This window comes from Neofelis nebulosa, chromosome 3 (genome assembly GCF_028018385.1).
Source record: "Neofelis nebulosa isolate mNeoNeb1 chromosome 3, mNeoNeb1.pri, whole genome shotgun sequence".
Lineage (NCBI taxonomy): Eukaryota > Metazoa > Chordata > Mammalia > Carnivora > Felidae > Neofelis > Neofelis nebulosa.
The window spans coordinates 33,484,705-33,500,327 of NC_080784.1; the positions used below are offsets into that span (position 1 = coordinate 33,484,705).

Below are 15,623 nucleotides of genomic sequence, written 5' to 3' on the forward strand. Positions count from 1 at the left end.
GGCCCGGGCCCCCACATCCGACTCAGCAACAATCTTCTCTGGTATTGTAGCTTTATTTTTGACCATACTCTGTGGAAGTGAGGCCCCAACCAAGGCTTCCTCCCACGTGGAAAGCAGCTCCCTTCCCCGGCTGTCTCCAATCCCTTTGAAAGTCAGCTGGAACTGGAGAGAGGCTTAGAGGGAAAGGAGGCCCTGCTGGGCTCCTAGTCCCGGGCTCCTTCTGGCTGCACGTGGCCTCCATGTGTCCACCACAGCAAGTGGTGCAGGCCCAGGCTTGGGACCCAGGCCTAAAAATAATCGTGTTCATCTGCCGTTATTGGACTTGAGAGCTAGCCCCTCTTTTGTTAATTGGTTATTTTGTTAATTGGAGCTGAAACAGGATCCTGGGGCTCATGTATCTACTTAGTTTACTGGGGACCAGTTTTCCGGGAGCCCCAGACACTGGTACCAGTTCTCAATTATCCTCGTAACTTCCAAGTGATTATGAGACCATTTGAAAACCTTCAATTTCCGATAAACCACCTGGTGGCACAGCAGCAAACTGTGCCCACATTCACATGGCCACGATCAAGGTCCTTTCCTTCTTTCAATCAAGGTGCCTTTCCCTTCCTCTCCCTGCCTCCCCCACCTCCCCCCACCTCAAAAAAGGGCCTGTGTTAAGGAATTTGAACTGGAGTCAGAAACAGTCCATGGGGGAAAAAACCCTCCCTTCTTTAAAAAATTTTTTTTTTTTTTTGTAATGTTTATTTACTTTAGAGAGAGACAGAGAGACAGAGCACGAGCAGGGGAGAGGCAGAGAGAGAGGGAGACACAGAATCTGGAGCACGTTCCAGGCTCTGAGCTGTCAGCACAGAGCCTGACATGGGGCTCGAACTCACTGCGAGATCACGACCTGAGCCGAAGTCAGAGGCTCAACCGACTGAGCCACCGAGGGGCCCCGAAAACCCTCCCTTTTTAATGCAGATCTGCCCAATGCCAGGTTACCCAAATATCTCCATGTGAGGAATCTCTAAATCTGGATCAGAGAACCTCCTTCCTCCCACTTTAATAAAATTAGGCAGAGATGTGGGTCCACAACCTACTTTACCACACAAAAGTCAAAACTGCATCATTTGACTCATCGATACATACAAGGCAGGATGAGAAGCTTCCGTCTGCCAATCACTCAGTAACTGGCACACAGTCATTTTTTTTTCATCGCCATTTTTGTTACATTATTATTTTTGTTAGCAGTAAAATCATTATTTTTTGTTAATAAAAGCAATACCATTTGCAATCTTTAGTTAACACGCTGGGAAAAAACAAAACAAAACAAAACAGGGCAACGTGGTCACTTTGGGGGAGGGGGAGGGGCAGCCGAAGGAGAAAGAGACTCTTAAGCAGGCTCTGCCCTGTCAGCTGGGAGCCTGGAAATCACGACCCGAGGCGAAATTAAGAGCCAGACACTTCACCGACTGTGCCACCCAGGCGCCCTGCCCCTTCGTTTTTACGTCCTGTTTGGAGTCTCGGCTTTTCTTTGCCAAGGCTTGTCTTTGGGCAATTTCTTTGCGGGCAGCTGTGGGCTTCCCTGAATGGGTTACAGAGATGCTCATGAGCTCGGTGGCTTGTGACTCCCCTGAACATGTTGGGTATTTGGTTCTCAAATGGCCCAATGCCTAGGGACGAGGAGAGCAAAGATGACCTCTTTATGAACATTTTAAACATCTTCCTGGATCTGAACAACCCACGACCTCATCAATGCTGCTTCCAAAAGAAGCCTTCCCAAATGAAGAGTGGGGAACCATACCAAACGCTCTCTTTAACAAGAGAAGTTCTCAAATAGATACGGCTTTAAGTGTTTACCAAAAGGAGCGGCTTGAAGATTAGCCATTTTCGCCAAGGGTTTAGTCTTCCGACAATAACTGGGGAAAAGCCAGCAATCACCGCATGAGACAAGGGCATTTATAATTTTTTAAAAGTGTTTATCTTCGAGAGAGAGAGACAGAGTGTGAGCAGGGGAGGGCCAGAGAGAAAGGGAGACACAGAATTCAAAGCAGGCTCCAGGCTCTGAGCTGTCAGCACAAAGCCCGACCTGGGGCTTGAACTCATAAACCGCAGTGGCCTCCATGAGCTCAAGTTGGATGCTCAACCACTGAGCCACCCAGGCACCCCTATAAATTTTGACAGTGGACAATGCTCTAAAGATTTTTTTGTTTGTTTTGAGAGAGAGAGCAAGCCTGGGAGCAGGGAGGGGCAGAGAGAGAGGGAGAGAGTGAGAGAGAGTGAATACAAACATTCTCCATGCTGTGAGCACAGAGTCCGATGCAGGGGCTCGATCCCACAAACCACGCGATCATGACCTGTGCTGGAACGAAGATTCAGACGTCTGACGGAGCCACCCAGGTGCCCCTAAAGTAGTATTTCTCTCTGGAGACCCTACACCCAAAAAGATTTCCCAGGCTTGGTGATTCAGTCTTGGGGGGCCCAAACCATTTGCATATTGAACATGCCATGGCTGCTTACGTACAGAGTGGAGCGTTATTAATCTAAAATGCACTAGATGGCAAATGGTTAAAAGTACTGAGACATTTTCTTAAAAGAAAAAAAAAACTTAGGCATAAGCCCAGGACTTAAAATAGGGTGGCTATTCTTTTTTTTTTTTTTTTTTTTTTAACGCTTATTTATTATTTTTGAGACAGAGACAGAGCATGAACGGGGGAGGGGCAGAGAGAGAGGGAGACACAGAATCGGAAGCAGGCTCCAGGCTCTAAGCCATCAGCCCAGAGCCCGACGCGGGGCTCGAACTCACAGGCCGCGAGATCGTGACCTGAGCTGAAGTCGGACGCTTAACCGACTGAGCCACCCAGGCACCCCCAGGGTGGCTATTCTAACTGAAGTGTGGCTGCCCCCTCTCTCCAACATGACCCACCACCAGCAGGGAGCCGAAGCAATGAACATCCATTTTTGGACACCGATTTTTTTTCAAGTTGTTGTTTTCTCTAAGGTAGTGGTGTTCAGCCTTGACCTAATGCTGGAATATCATGGGGGAGATTTTATTGATTTATTTTTTAAAGTTTAGTTATTTTGAGAGGGAGACAGAGCAGGGGAGGAGGAAAGAGGGAGACAGGGAATCCCAAGCAGGTGCTGTGCTCTCAGCACAGAGCCCAGTGAGGACCTCGAACTCACAAACCAGGAGATCATGACTTGAGCTGAAATCAGGAGTCAGACGCTTAACCTACTGAGCTCCCCAGGAGCCCCAGCAGGGAGAGATTTTAAAAGAATATGGTGCCTGGGTCATACTCCCCTCTCTTGGAAATTGATTTAATTGCTCTGCGGTACAGCCTCTTCTTAGGTGATACTAACGTTCAATCCAGTTTCAGAATTGGGTCCTATCCTTCCCAAGTAAGATATTAGCTACTCCTTTTACTTCCCTTCAACTCTGCAAGCGAATGAATGAAGAAACAGAACCCATCTTATAAACGAATTGTTGTCAGAAGCCATCAGCTCCAATGGCAAAGGGATGGATGGAGGGGGGAGAACCAAATGGTCTGCAGGTTTTATTGCTCCCAGGCAAAGATGACTCCATGACCCCACAGCACGAGTCTAAACAGGACTCGTAACGAAAGGCGCCCAGAGGGACTGGGTGTGATGTGTCGCGAAGGAGTTGTCAATAAAGAAAAGCCCAGGAATGATTTTGTTTCTTTACCATAAAGGCAATAACAAACTAAACACAATGAACTTCAAAATACATTTTCATTTTTAATTTAAAAAATAAATAACAGCAAATCTGAACAAAATTTTGCTACTTCAATGCACATCTCCCTAACGGGCCATGTTTGAAAACCAACTAGTTTATAAAATCCTGGCAACAGAGCCTTTGACAAAGTTTGCATGAACAACTCACAAAACTGGACTAATAGAGGAGTTTAGGCAGCATGTGTGGGAGACCGGCTTTGGCTGGACTGTAAGAATCAGCCTGAAATCATCAACTTAAAAGGAAAACTATCTTTTTCCTTTTGTAGATTAAAACTGGTAGTTCCACTCTCAACCCACCCCAAGAGGAACTTACCTTTTCCAACCAATTTTCAAATCCCACTTGGTCAATGGTGCACGGACCTAAAAGCTGTTGTACAGAAACGTCGTTTCCTTTAGGTTCTCTTTCTCGTTCACTTAGAATCAAAGAAAGCTAGAGCCGAAAGGATTCTAAAAATCACGCAGCCTCAAATAAGTATCTTTGTTTTACATGAAGAAATTGGGGCCCAGGAACTGACTACAAATTGACTTGCCGAAAGATACATGGTCTTTTCTGTCCTGTTTTGTGTTGATGGGGGGCAGTTTCCCTGCTTTTTTCATTGTATCCGAGAAGCGAGAGGAAGGAAGGGACAAATGTCAAAGGCCTTCCAGATGCCTTTTGCAGGACAGCATGGACACGAGGGGACATTCTGGGGTGCTGGATGTGGTCTGGTGACACGGTATACACCTATGTAAAGTTTCATCCATCTGTACCCCTGAGATCTGTGCATGTGACCATACGTACGTTAAGCCATGTCTCAATTTTAAAGGAAGAAATCACCCCATAATCTGGGCGCCAGGGGAAGGGGAAGGTTCCCGAAGCTTGGAAAACATTAACAAAGGTAGACTGCTACCTCGGATCCTGCTTTATCTCATTTGTCTTAGGGATGTGCGGGGGTGGTGGCATTTTTCATGGGTCTCCCTGATGGGAAAAAATGACACCAATTCTGGAATCCAGGTGTGAAGGCAGAGGAGGGAGGGGCCCGTGACCCAGCAGCCTTATTTAAGGTTTCGCTTTCCTCTCATCCCACCGTCTTGCCAACCCCACGGTACGACACAGTCTGTATACCAGGCTGTCCCCATTGAACACAGCGAACTGCCACTGCCCGAGGGTTTCGTATGGCGTCGGGCATTCAGTGAAAGATTAATAAATGTTGAACAATAGTTTTCAATTCTTGAAAGAGAAAAACAAACTCAAAGGAAGACAAGTCACCGGAACCGAGAGAAAAGAAGGGATTGAAAAAACCCCCATAAACTAATATCCACAAAGGTTGTGACGGTTTGGGGGGGAGGGGGGCTACTTCCAATGTCGTTCAATACTGCAGAGTTCTTATCAAGGAAAATAAAGGCCAGCTCTTCCCCCTTTTATTCCCAGCCCCTCATCTCTCCTGTATGTAAGGTAATCGGACGGCATTTCTTTTGTAGGACAGGTATTATTTATGATCTTTTGTCCGACGTGACTTTTTCTGACCCAATGGTTTCCCAAAGGAGATAAACCTTCCAATGCTCCCTGTAATCTGTGATTCACTTCATTACCTAGAATCCTTCCTATTCAGGCAGCAGAGACCCAGACTATTGAAAAAGGGCACTGGGTGTGTCGGATTTCCCCAGCCTCTCATCAAAAACCACACCGCAGAACTCGCTTGCGCTACTCTGAAGGGACCTGCTTGAGGCTTGGTATTTTTTTGTGACCCAGTTTACATCTTTCTCTTTTAAAGGCAGCTTGAAAAATACGGTGAGTGAGGCCTACAGGTCCCCGCTAGCCAGTCTGCGAGGCAACGTCTCAGAAGCTGCTCTGGGCTCCACAGAAGCCCAGTATAACCTTTCCATTCCTTCTCTTTGTTCTCCTGCGTTCTTTCCACTAATATCCTTTCCGGTTATTACCGCTTCTTCTTTAGTCATAAATAATTACTCCAAAAGGTGCCATCTTTGCAAAAGGGGCCGTATGTGCACAGCTAATTTGCACTCACGTTCCCAATTACGTTGGGGGAAAAAATACACGTGCTGTTCGCTGGTGGCGAATTCCAGATCTTACTTGGGGCCAGGAGAGACAAGAAAGGGCCATTTCGCACCTACTGCGTCACAGAGTCGACCTCTCGGGAACCTCACCTGTGTGGTATTATCCCTGTTTCGACAGGTAAAAGAAACGAAGGCTCAGAGGATTTCAGACACTTTGAGGGAGTCTCCAAGTTAATGGATGACATAGTTGGGATGGTCTGAAATGAGATGGTTTCCTTCCAAAGCCCAGGTTCTATTTGACCCCCGTATAGGCTCTCCTGAGTAGGGGTGAAGCACGACCTTTTCCTCACCTCTTTTAAATGCACCCTTACACTAGTTTGCCTGAGTGATGCTGGCCACGTCGCAGAAGGTTTATCCGTTCCTGACTCTGTGAAGAATTAGTATGTCTCTCCTCAAAGGGGTGGCGTGGGAAACAGGCCCACAAAGAGGCAGGCAAGCAAATCCCGGGGGTGAAATCTCCCTCTCCTCTCTCTACCGCGGCGGGGAAGGGGATTGGGCCTGGTTGTGGAAGGGGGTCTGGTGAGTTTCCCTATAGGCTGACCTCGGGGATCCACCACAAGTTTTCAACTTTGTCATCAACACCCAAGTAGGATAGAAATATCTGGGACATTTCCACTGTTGTTCCAACTAGGGATAGCTATCATCATGGAGTTTGTCAGGGCCGTCTTCTCGATCCAGGCGCTATCTGGGGAGAGAGCCTCAATCAGCAAGCTGGGTTATTAGTGAGCATGTGTAGTCAGACTTTCTGTGTTGAGCCTCAATTTCCTTTTCGACAACACGAGGGGGTTGTCTGTATGACCCTGAAGGCCCTTCTAGCTCAAAACGCCTTTAGCCTTGTGTGGTTGTTGATGTGTGTGTGTATGGAATATTTGACCATCGAAATCACCCCATTTTCTTCTTCGGAAAGGAGCACTGACATTAGTACCATAGGCATGTAATCGAATTAATTCCACAATCACGAGGAATAAATAATCAAAGGGAGATATTGCACTGTATTCTCCAGGGTAAAATCAGGTTGCAGAGAGGGGCTGCTGAGCCGTCCAAATGGGATCTGGAAGGGAAGCTGTTGAACCTGGGGCTTCTAAGGCCCTTCTGTCCCGTGATTTGAGCTCAAAGGAGATAACAGGACAAGAAACTGTGCAAAAGAAAGAGCTTCAAGTGAGTCTGTAGCGGGAAGGAGTTACTGCCTTGTGCTGAGGGCCGTTAGTCGGGAGCATGAGGGGCTCCTGGGAGGGGGTGGGGGCAGCTTTCCCGTGCCACACATGGCGGAGACGGGGGGTTGGTGGTGCAGGAGCTCAGACCTCACAGTGGAGTCCATGTTTTTTCAACAATGATAACTATCCACACGTGAAGGTAGCCAATCTTCATTACAAAGACATTCTTTTCCTCAAAGGAGACACAGCAGACATCAGAAAGATAGGATTATTTCGGCTACTGAAGTACTTGAGGTGGGTCTCTTCCAATGTCACTCGGGACACGATGTGCCCACGTGAGAAAACGAAGTCTCAAGCATAGTTTTTCAGAAGCGACGCAAGAAATCCTTCCAAAGAGTAGGTTCCTGGGGTGCTCCGCCATCACCCCAGAAGAACTTATCCAGGCTTCTGTAGGCCTCAGTGGCTCTGCACTGGAGGCTGAGTTTAATAGTGGTGAGGGAGATCTCTCTTTTGAGAGACACACAGGACATGGCCAATTTTAGAATTCCACGTGGAATGGAGGAGAGGCGGCGTGGCCTTAGGCTTCTATCAAAGAGAAGCCTTTCGAAGACCAACCAGTTCAGAGCTGGTGAACCTGACCCCGGATCAGGAAAGGTGGTCGGCAAGGGGCCCCAGGGAGTGAGGACAGTTTCACCTCTCAGGCATCAGGTGTTCAAGGTGTTCAGGAGTTCCGGAGAGAGAGAGGGGACAAGATCCTTATTGGGATCCAGGCTCAGAAGAAAGCAAGCCAGATTTCCGAGTTTTTGGAGGTGGTGGGGGTGGGACTTTGGCTTCTCTTCTGATGGGCAGTGGGGGAGCAATCTGAGGGAAGAGACACAACAAGAACCAAATGAGTCTTCCCTTTTTTCCTAACCTGCCTTCTCCGCCACTTTTCTGACATTGTGCTTTAGCTTCTAACTGATCTGAGTTTGTCTACACAGGCAAGAAGGGAAAGAAGACTGATTTATCCTCCCCTGTCCTCTCTGAGTTATCAGATATTCACCAAAATGTTATGTCCCCAACACTAGGGCTCTTGGCACATCTACGGTAGGTACTCAATAAATATTTGTTGAATGAACAAAGGAAACTCATCAGAGGTCATTGCATTCACTCAGAAGGAGTAAACTCTTCAAATGTGAGCCAGAACTCACGACTAAGGTCACTCGCCTGTGCCCACAGTGACGTACAGAGAACACCTCTTCCTTCAGTCTCATGACAAAGTCTACTTGGGTTTCATTACTTCCCACTGCAAACTCCCCTGTTTTTATGATTTCAGGAATGAATCAAGAGTTGATGAGAGTGACACATCTCTGGGAAACCTGCCCAGTAAAAAGCGTGGAAAACCGACCCTCCATTCCCACGAGTGGTGTTCTCTGACCCCAGGGCCGGCCGGTGTTCCCTACCTCTGTGGAGTTCCTCTGGCCGCTCTCATAGGGCTTGCTTTTGGGGGGAGGGGGAGGCGGGACACCAGTAGTCATCAGCCCATCTGTCTGCAAAGATGGCGAGCCTAGAAATGTTACAAGTAGATGAAGGCAGAGAGAAGAATTCATCAAGGCATCTTATAGAACCTCTGCTTGCCATTTTACCACCTCAGCCTGGTCAATCGAATGGCTAAGATCATAGGCTATGGTTTCTGTGGCCAGAATGGAAAAGATCTCTTGCCCCATACATGACACATGTAGGCGCCGTTTACTCACCAGAAGGCTTCACACGAAGTTCTGAGGTAAAAATCCCATTTTTTGTTCAGGGTTTTTACTATTATGCTGGAGATAAAGACATTTTCTAGAACTTATGGTGTTGCTCTATTCTCTGATATTTCCCAAGGGCTCAGGAAAAAATGTCACAAAGTAAGTGGTCGGTAAGTATTGGTTAAATTGGACTGAACTGTCTTAGTTTTATCATTTGAACGGTGCCATATCCATTTCCTCCAGGAAACCTTAACCTAATTATCTCTAACTCTTGATTGACTATTATGTCCCATGTGGCACAATGATTTACTCCTCCATTCTTTTTACCAAGGATACCTTGTCATTCTTCTCAGGCACTGTGTTATTGCTGATTCCCCAGGCCTGACTGTAAATGGTATAGAGAATAGGTCTATTTCTTGTCCTTTTTGGGGACCCTTTCCTATACAAAGTACAGGGATATCGACCCAATGGTTTGTAAGTTACTTGCTTCCTGTCTGGTCCCCATCTGACTCTATCTCATTTATACCTTCACAATCAGAAAAGGAGTAGTGAGACCCTCTGGGTCACTATACAGAGAAGGTTAACGAGTCCCCACAACCCAAACACTCCTTCTCAAACTCTTGATTGTCCTATACCACCCACCACAGAATGAATCAACTTTATAATAATCTCATATACAGAACAGTGGCTGTTCTGGCTAAAAATTGCCCAGATCCATAAACATACTCTATTTCCTACTAAAACAGATATAAAGGATACAGCTACATCTCTCTGTCTATCTCTATATGAAACTTACTTAGGGTCCTGGTAGCTTTAGGAGTGAGTGGAGGCGGGCTCAAGGGTGTTGACTGAGGAGGTGAAGAACCATGAAATGGCGTCAGCCGATTGTCCGACAACTGGAGACTCTTTGGCCTTTGTGCTTTTCTGGCTGGGCTCTAGTGGGGGTGGGGGAGGGGACACAGCAAAGCATTCTCATGGTGAAAAAGGCCGAGCCCATCAACGCTCTGAACAATCTTGCCTGTTAGAGGGAACAATTCCAGGAGCCATTCTTGAGCTTGCCAGCCTGCCATGTGGTGACCGTGGCAAAGACAAGCACAGGGAATCACTGAATCATGCTTTATTTTCTGGCCAGCCACGAGCCTGATTTTGACCACAGTTGGATTATGTTATTTAGGTTGGAAATGAGCCATCTTGATTCTCAGGGAAGGCTGGTCTTGCCTTCCTTGATGTGGCTCATGAAGAAAAAAAGCACCCCCCCTTTTTTTTTTTCTTTTTTTTTAAAGTTAAGAGAAGAGAAAGGACAGTGTTTGGACCAACTCATGGAACATGGTGGTGAGAACCACAACTCCAAGCATCAACCCACATGTTTACATTGTGGGTACAAGGTCTTGCACCACTACTGATTTAGATGCCCAGATTCTCCATATGTGCTTTTCCTCACCCAGTCTAAGATCTGACGTTGCCACAGGCTGCTGGGTCCTGAGGAGGCGCGGCCGGGCTGCCCCCTGGTGACTCCCAGCTGTGACGTGAATGGCGATGTGCCCGGCTAGGGGGGAAAGCACTAGCAAACCTCTGCTGCTTGTTTGCTTGCCCCACCCCCCCGTTTTTGTTCGTTCATTCATTTGTTTTTTTACCATCAGATCAGGTTCTGATGCTTTCTCTGCAATGACCTGGGACTTGCTCAGGCTCCAGTCTTTTCTCTTGAACTTGCTGATCCGGTTCTCCGTGTCCTCTTTGAGGGGGAGATCTTCAACTCTGGCACCTGACGAAGCTCTGCGCTCCAAGAGTGGCTCCAGGATTGACCTATCGGCCAAGCACAGGGGCAAAATCACAAAACACTGACCACCCGACAGTCAAAATGTGGTCCAGAAAGACCAGGGGGTTATGCCTCCTCAATCTAACCTTGACCTGTGACTTCCTTCTCGGGCTCTAAATGTGCATTTCGAATTGCCAATTAAACATCCCAATACGTGTACAGAAATGAAACCGTCACAGTACAGGAGGAAAACATCTCTGAATATTCATCTTATCCCAGGAAGAGAAAGTCTTATTATATTTACAAGCAAAGACAGAATTCATGCAGTAAAAGACGAGTAAGAAGCCCTCTGCAGTGGATAATAGCACATGCCCCAGGGACAGCCAGCTGTGCTGAAATCCTACCTATACTTACTTCTTGAGTGATCTTGGGCAGATAATCTTTCCATGCCTCAGTTTCCTTATCTGTTAAACGGGGACATTAACAGTACCTACCTCACAAGGCTACTGCAAAATGCTTAGAATAAGTGCCTAGTATATATGTGTCCTCCTGAAATGGTTTTATTACAGTGACAGATTTTTCAAGAACCATAGTGACAACTAATTCATTCAAGGATCCCGATTGAATGCTACGGAGAGAGAGCAAGAGTTTGACGAGAAACGGGACAGTCTCACAATATTTCCCCATATGTTACTTATTAACTACAAAGGGGAGAAAAATAGTAACCGTACACAGCAAAGAAAATGGTCAAAACCTTCATCACGTACACAGTCAATTAACATCACCAATGGGGGACAAATGGACATACTGTGCTTCTGGATATGATACCTAAAAAGGAAACGACATCATACAAAAATGTATAACCCGAACCCTAAGCACAAGGGAAAATAAGACAAACCCAATCTCCCAAATGAAGGGAAATCCTATAAAATAACTGGCCCGTCCGTAATCTTCAAAAATGTCAACGGTGTGAAAGCCAAGATAAGGAGGGGCTAATCTGCTTCAGATTAAAGAAGAAAAAAATTCAACATGGGATCCTTATTGGATCCTGTACCAGATGTTGCTAAGTATAAAAGACATTGGCGGGACCAGTGACAGAACAGGAATATGGGTTAGAGCTTAAAGTATTGTATCGATGAGAGATTTCCTGAACGTATGGGCTGGACTGTCGTATGTAGTTCTGGAAGACGATATGATTGTTCTTAAAACAGCACGTATGCAACCTACTCTCCCACGGTGGAGTAGGGGTTGGGGGGAGACAGGGACAGAGGGAATGACTATGGGATAATGTAAAAACAAGCAGGGTTAAAAAAGATATTTTACCTTTTATGATGGGTATTGCTTCTGGCTTCTGAATGGGTATTTAGTAAGCCTTGGTTTGATTAAAAATTGATAGATTTTGCTCCATAAAAATAGAAAGTTTGGAGGGATGAACAGGCAGAGGACAGAGGATTTTTAGGGCAGTGACATCATTCTGTCTGATATTACGATGGTGAACGCATGTTATTACACATGATACATCTGTCCAAACCCACAGAACTACAACACCAAGAGGGAACTCTAAGGTAAACTACGGACTTTGGATGATTGTGATGTGTCAGTGTGCATTCCTCAGTGGTAACAAATATACCACTCTGGTGGGGGATGTTGATGATATTGGGGGCTGGGCCAGTGTGGGAGGACACTTTACTGGGAAATCTCTGCTTTCTTCTTAATCTTGCTGTGAATTTACAACGGCTCTAGGGGGCGCCTGGGTGGCTCAGTTGGTTGAGTCCCACTCTTGATTTCAGCTCAGGTCATGATCTCATGATCCTGGGATGGAGCCCTGCATTAGGCTCTGTGCTAAGTGTGGAGCCTGCTTTAAGATTTCTCTCTCTCTCTCTCTCTCTCTCTCTCTCTCTCTCTCTCTCTCTCTCTCTCTCCCTGATTTCCTCCCTCCCCCTCCCCCACTTAGGTACTGTCTCTCACTCTAAAAAATAAAATAAATCATAAAAAAAAAAGCTCCAAAAAAATAAAGTCCATAAAACACACACACACAAAAGCTGTGGTATGAAATAAGACAACACAGAAACAGCTACGAGCTATTAGTATTAAAAAAATAATAATGGGGATGCCTGAGTGGCTCAGTCGGTTAAGCGTCCGACTTCAGCTCAGGTCACGATCTCACAGTCTGTGAGTTCGAGCCCCGCGTCGGGCTCTGTGCTGACAGCTCAGAGCCTGGAGCCTGCTTCAGATTCTGTGTCTCCCTCTCTCTCTGACCCTCCCTTGTTCATGCTCTGTCTCTCTCTGTCTCAAAAAATAAATAAATAAATAAATAAAATAAAATAAAATAAAATAAAATAAAATAATTAAAAAAAAAATAATAAAGGCTTTCATTTGGCAGAAAGCATCATCAGTCAACTAAAACTATTTGCTGGACATATTTTAGATGCCAAATATCTTTAATATATAAGAAACTTTTATAAACCAAAAAGAAAAATAGGAGTTCAATTTTTTAAACTTTTCATATTTTTTTTATTGTTTATTTTTATCATTGAGAGAGAAAGACACTGAGTGTGAGTGGGGGAAGGGCAGAGAGAGAGGGAGATGCGGAATTCGAAGCAGGCTCCAGGCTCTTAGTTGTCAGCACAGAGCCCGACGCGGGGCTCGAACTCACAAGCTGTGAGATCATGACCTGAGCCGAAGTCGGACGCTCAACTGACCGAGCCACCCAGGCGCCCCAATTTTTAAAAATTTTCAAAGGATATAAATAGGTATTTCATGAAAACAGAAACCCAAATAATTTAAAAAAGTTAGTGTCACTAGCTATTAAATATGTAAATATTAAGACAAGGTATTTGGAGGGGGCAAAGACTTTTTCACATTTTATTACAGAAAATTTCAAACATATAAAAAAGAGAAGAGAATATATAATAAATTCCCATGTATATATCACTCAGTGTCAATAATGATAACTCATGGCCAGTCTAGTTTCTTACGCCCACCTAAGTCACATTCTGAGCCCCTCACTGGATCATTTGGAAATGATTCTTAGATGGCATATCATTCCATCTGTAAGTATTTTAGTATATACCTCAGTCAGGCAAGGACTTACTGCATAACATAAGTACACTCCCATCATCAGTGCTACAAAATGAAATAATTCCTTAATTTCATCAAGTATCCATTGTTTACATTTCTCATAAATTTTTGGAAGTGGTTTGCTTGAATCAAGATCCCCAACAGGATTCACTCTGTTTGGCTGATATGCTTCTTAAATCATTTAAAAATTTTTAATAAGAATTTTATTTTATTTTTTTTTTAGAGAGAGAGAGTGTGCAAAGGGCGGGGAGGGGCAGAGGGTGAGAGAGAAAGCGCGCACGCGAGAGAGAGAGAGAGAGAGAGAAAGAGAGGGAGAGAGGGAGAGAGACGGAGAGAGAGAGAGAGAGAGAGAGAGAGAGAAAGAGAGGGAGAGAGGGAGAGAGACGGAGAGAGAATGAATCCCAAGTAGGTCAACATGGGGCTCAATCCCATGACCCTGGGATCATGACCTGAGTCGAAATCAAGAGTCGGAAGCTCAACTAAGTCACCCAGGTGCCCCTCATTTAAAAATTTTGATATATGTAGTCCACCTTTCTGCAAAGTATGTTTGCCTTGCTCTGTGAATGTAAAGGGTAAGAAAGTTCCAGGGAAGTCTGAGTAAGGAGTCACTGGGAAATGCCTGTTGACTGCAGTTTCTTTTTCTGATTTCAAATTATTCTCTCCTTTTCTATTATTATTATTTTTTTAAGACAGCATGCATGGGTTTGTAATTTTTTGGTATTGTTTCAACTGCTCATATATTTAAGGGGAAGCCATTCATTATTATTTATCTTGAATCTGTACTAAATAAATATCATAGAACTAAATTCCAAAAAATACTCTTACTGCTCATTTTTCTTTTAAAGATTTTTATTTTATTTTTTTAAACTAATCTCTACCCCCGTGGGGCTCAAACTGATGACACCGAGATCAAGAGTTGTACGCTCTTGGACTGAGCCAGCCAGGCACCCCAGGACTCTAATTATTCTTAAAACCGACTAAGCCAAATCAAACAAAGAAACAAAATCACCTCAAACAGTAATTGGTCAGGGAGAAAGAAAACAACCACCCCAGATTCTATGGAATCAATTATGACTTCACCTGAGAGACTGACACTGAAGGCTGAGGGTCACTAGACCAACAGTCAGAGATGTGAGTTTTCACCAGGGCCTCATTAGGAACCACACTAAACCATAAAATAACTACTGTGGGGTCCCCCAGGGTCTGTGTTATTTTTTTGCTTATAATGGTTACTTCAGTGATTTTTCTGAAATATCAAAGATTAAATTTTTTCTAAACAATTTTGTTCTGGGGCCCCGACTCGGCTGGTGCTCTAAGCAGGTAGCACGTAGTTGGCCTTCTGTGTAAATCTTCTGGCTTCCCCTTAACACGAGCTGGGTTTCCAAAAGTCATTCTCTTTCTGTGCCTAAGCCTCCCATATGCCAAACAGGATGGATACAGTCTACCTTCTTACCAACAAAGAACTGGCTCTTTATAGATATCACATCCAATAATCCCCATGAAAGTGTTAATGAATACTGTGACATAACATTGGTAATGGGGAGAGTCGGGGTCATTAGCTGAGGATCAGTTGGAGGTGCTTTAAAGACACATCCTAAATAAGTGTCAGACAACAGTACAGTGACTTCTTACTCACTGGGGAAATCTGGGCAAGATCAATAATCCACCTTAAAACTGGGTCATGGCAAGAAAAGGACCCCGCTCACCTGTTCTCTGTTTACTGCCCTAGGGTATCAGTAATCTTGGTGTCTTTGACTTTCAACAGCTGTTTCAAACCTTTTCTTTTTTGAATGAGACAGTTTATTTAAGAAAAGAATCTTACTGAACAGAACTTCTATGCTTTCCACGAAGTAGTTAGTGTCTCTTTATGGCGTGGAAAAAAAAAAAAAACATAGAAGAGACAAAGTCAATGAATCCAGGATTATTTAATATTTAGTGATGCTAAGGATTAGCAATAGTGCAAATAACCTAGTACTCTATTGCGTCTGACATTACATATTGGTACTTGTTTGACATCAGAATTGTAACGAATTGCATCTTCTGACTAGGTAATGTATACTTCTAGAAATGCATCCTACACTTGATCTTAACCAAAAGGCCAAGAAGTGATAGGAG

The 15,623-nt window shown here is 44.9% G+C and overlaps 1 protein-coding gene across 3 annotated transcripts in view; it reads right to left on the reverse strand.

Moving 5' to 3' along the window:
* Positions 1 to 6,755: 6,755 nt before the first annotated feature.
* DOCK5 (dedicator of cytokinesis 5) overlaps positions 6,756 to 15,623 on the reverse strand; it is a 221,546-nt gene continuing 212,678 nt past the window's right edge. For all 3 annotated transcript variants that reach the window (XM_058720274.1, XM_058720273.1, XM_058720275.1), the window contains 4 exons: positions 10,306 to 10,474; positions 9,468 to 9,606; positions 8,387 to 8,490; positions 6,756 to 7,805 (listed from right to left, as the gene is read on the reverse strand). In XM_058720274.1, the coding sequence (XP_058576257.1) occupies positions 7,701 to 7,805; positions 8,387 to 8,490; positions 9,468 to 9,606; positions 10,306 to 10,474 (517 nt within the window). In that variant the 3' untranslated portion in view covers positions 6,756 to 7,700. The remainder of the gene's footprint in view (positions 7,806 to 8,386; positions 8,491 to 9,467; positions 9,607 to 10,305; positions 10,475 to 15,623) is intronic.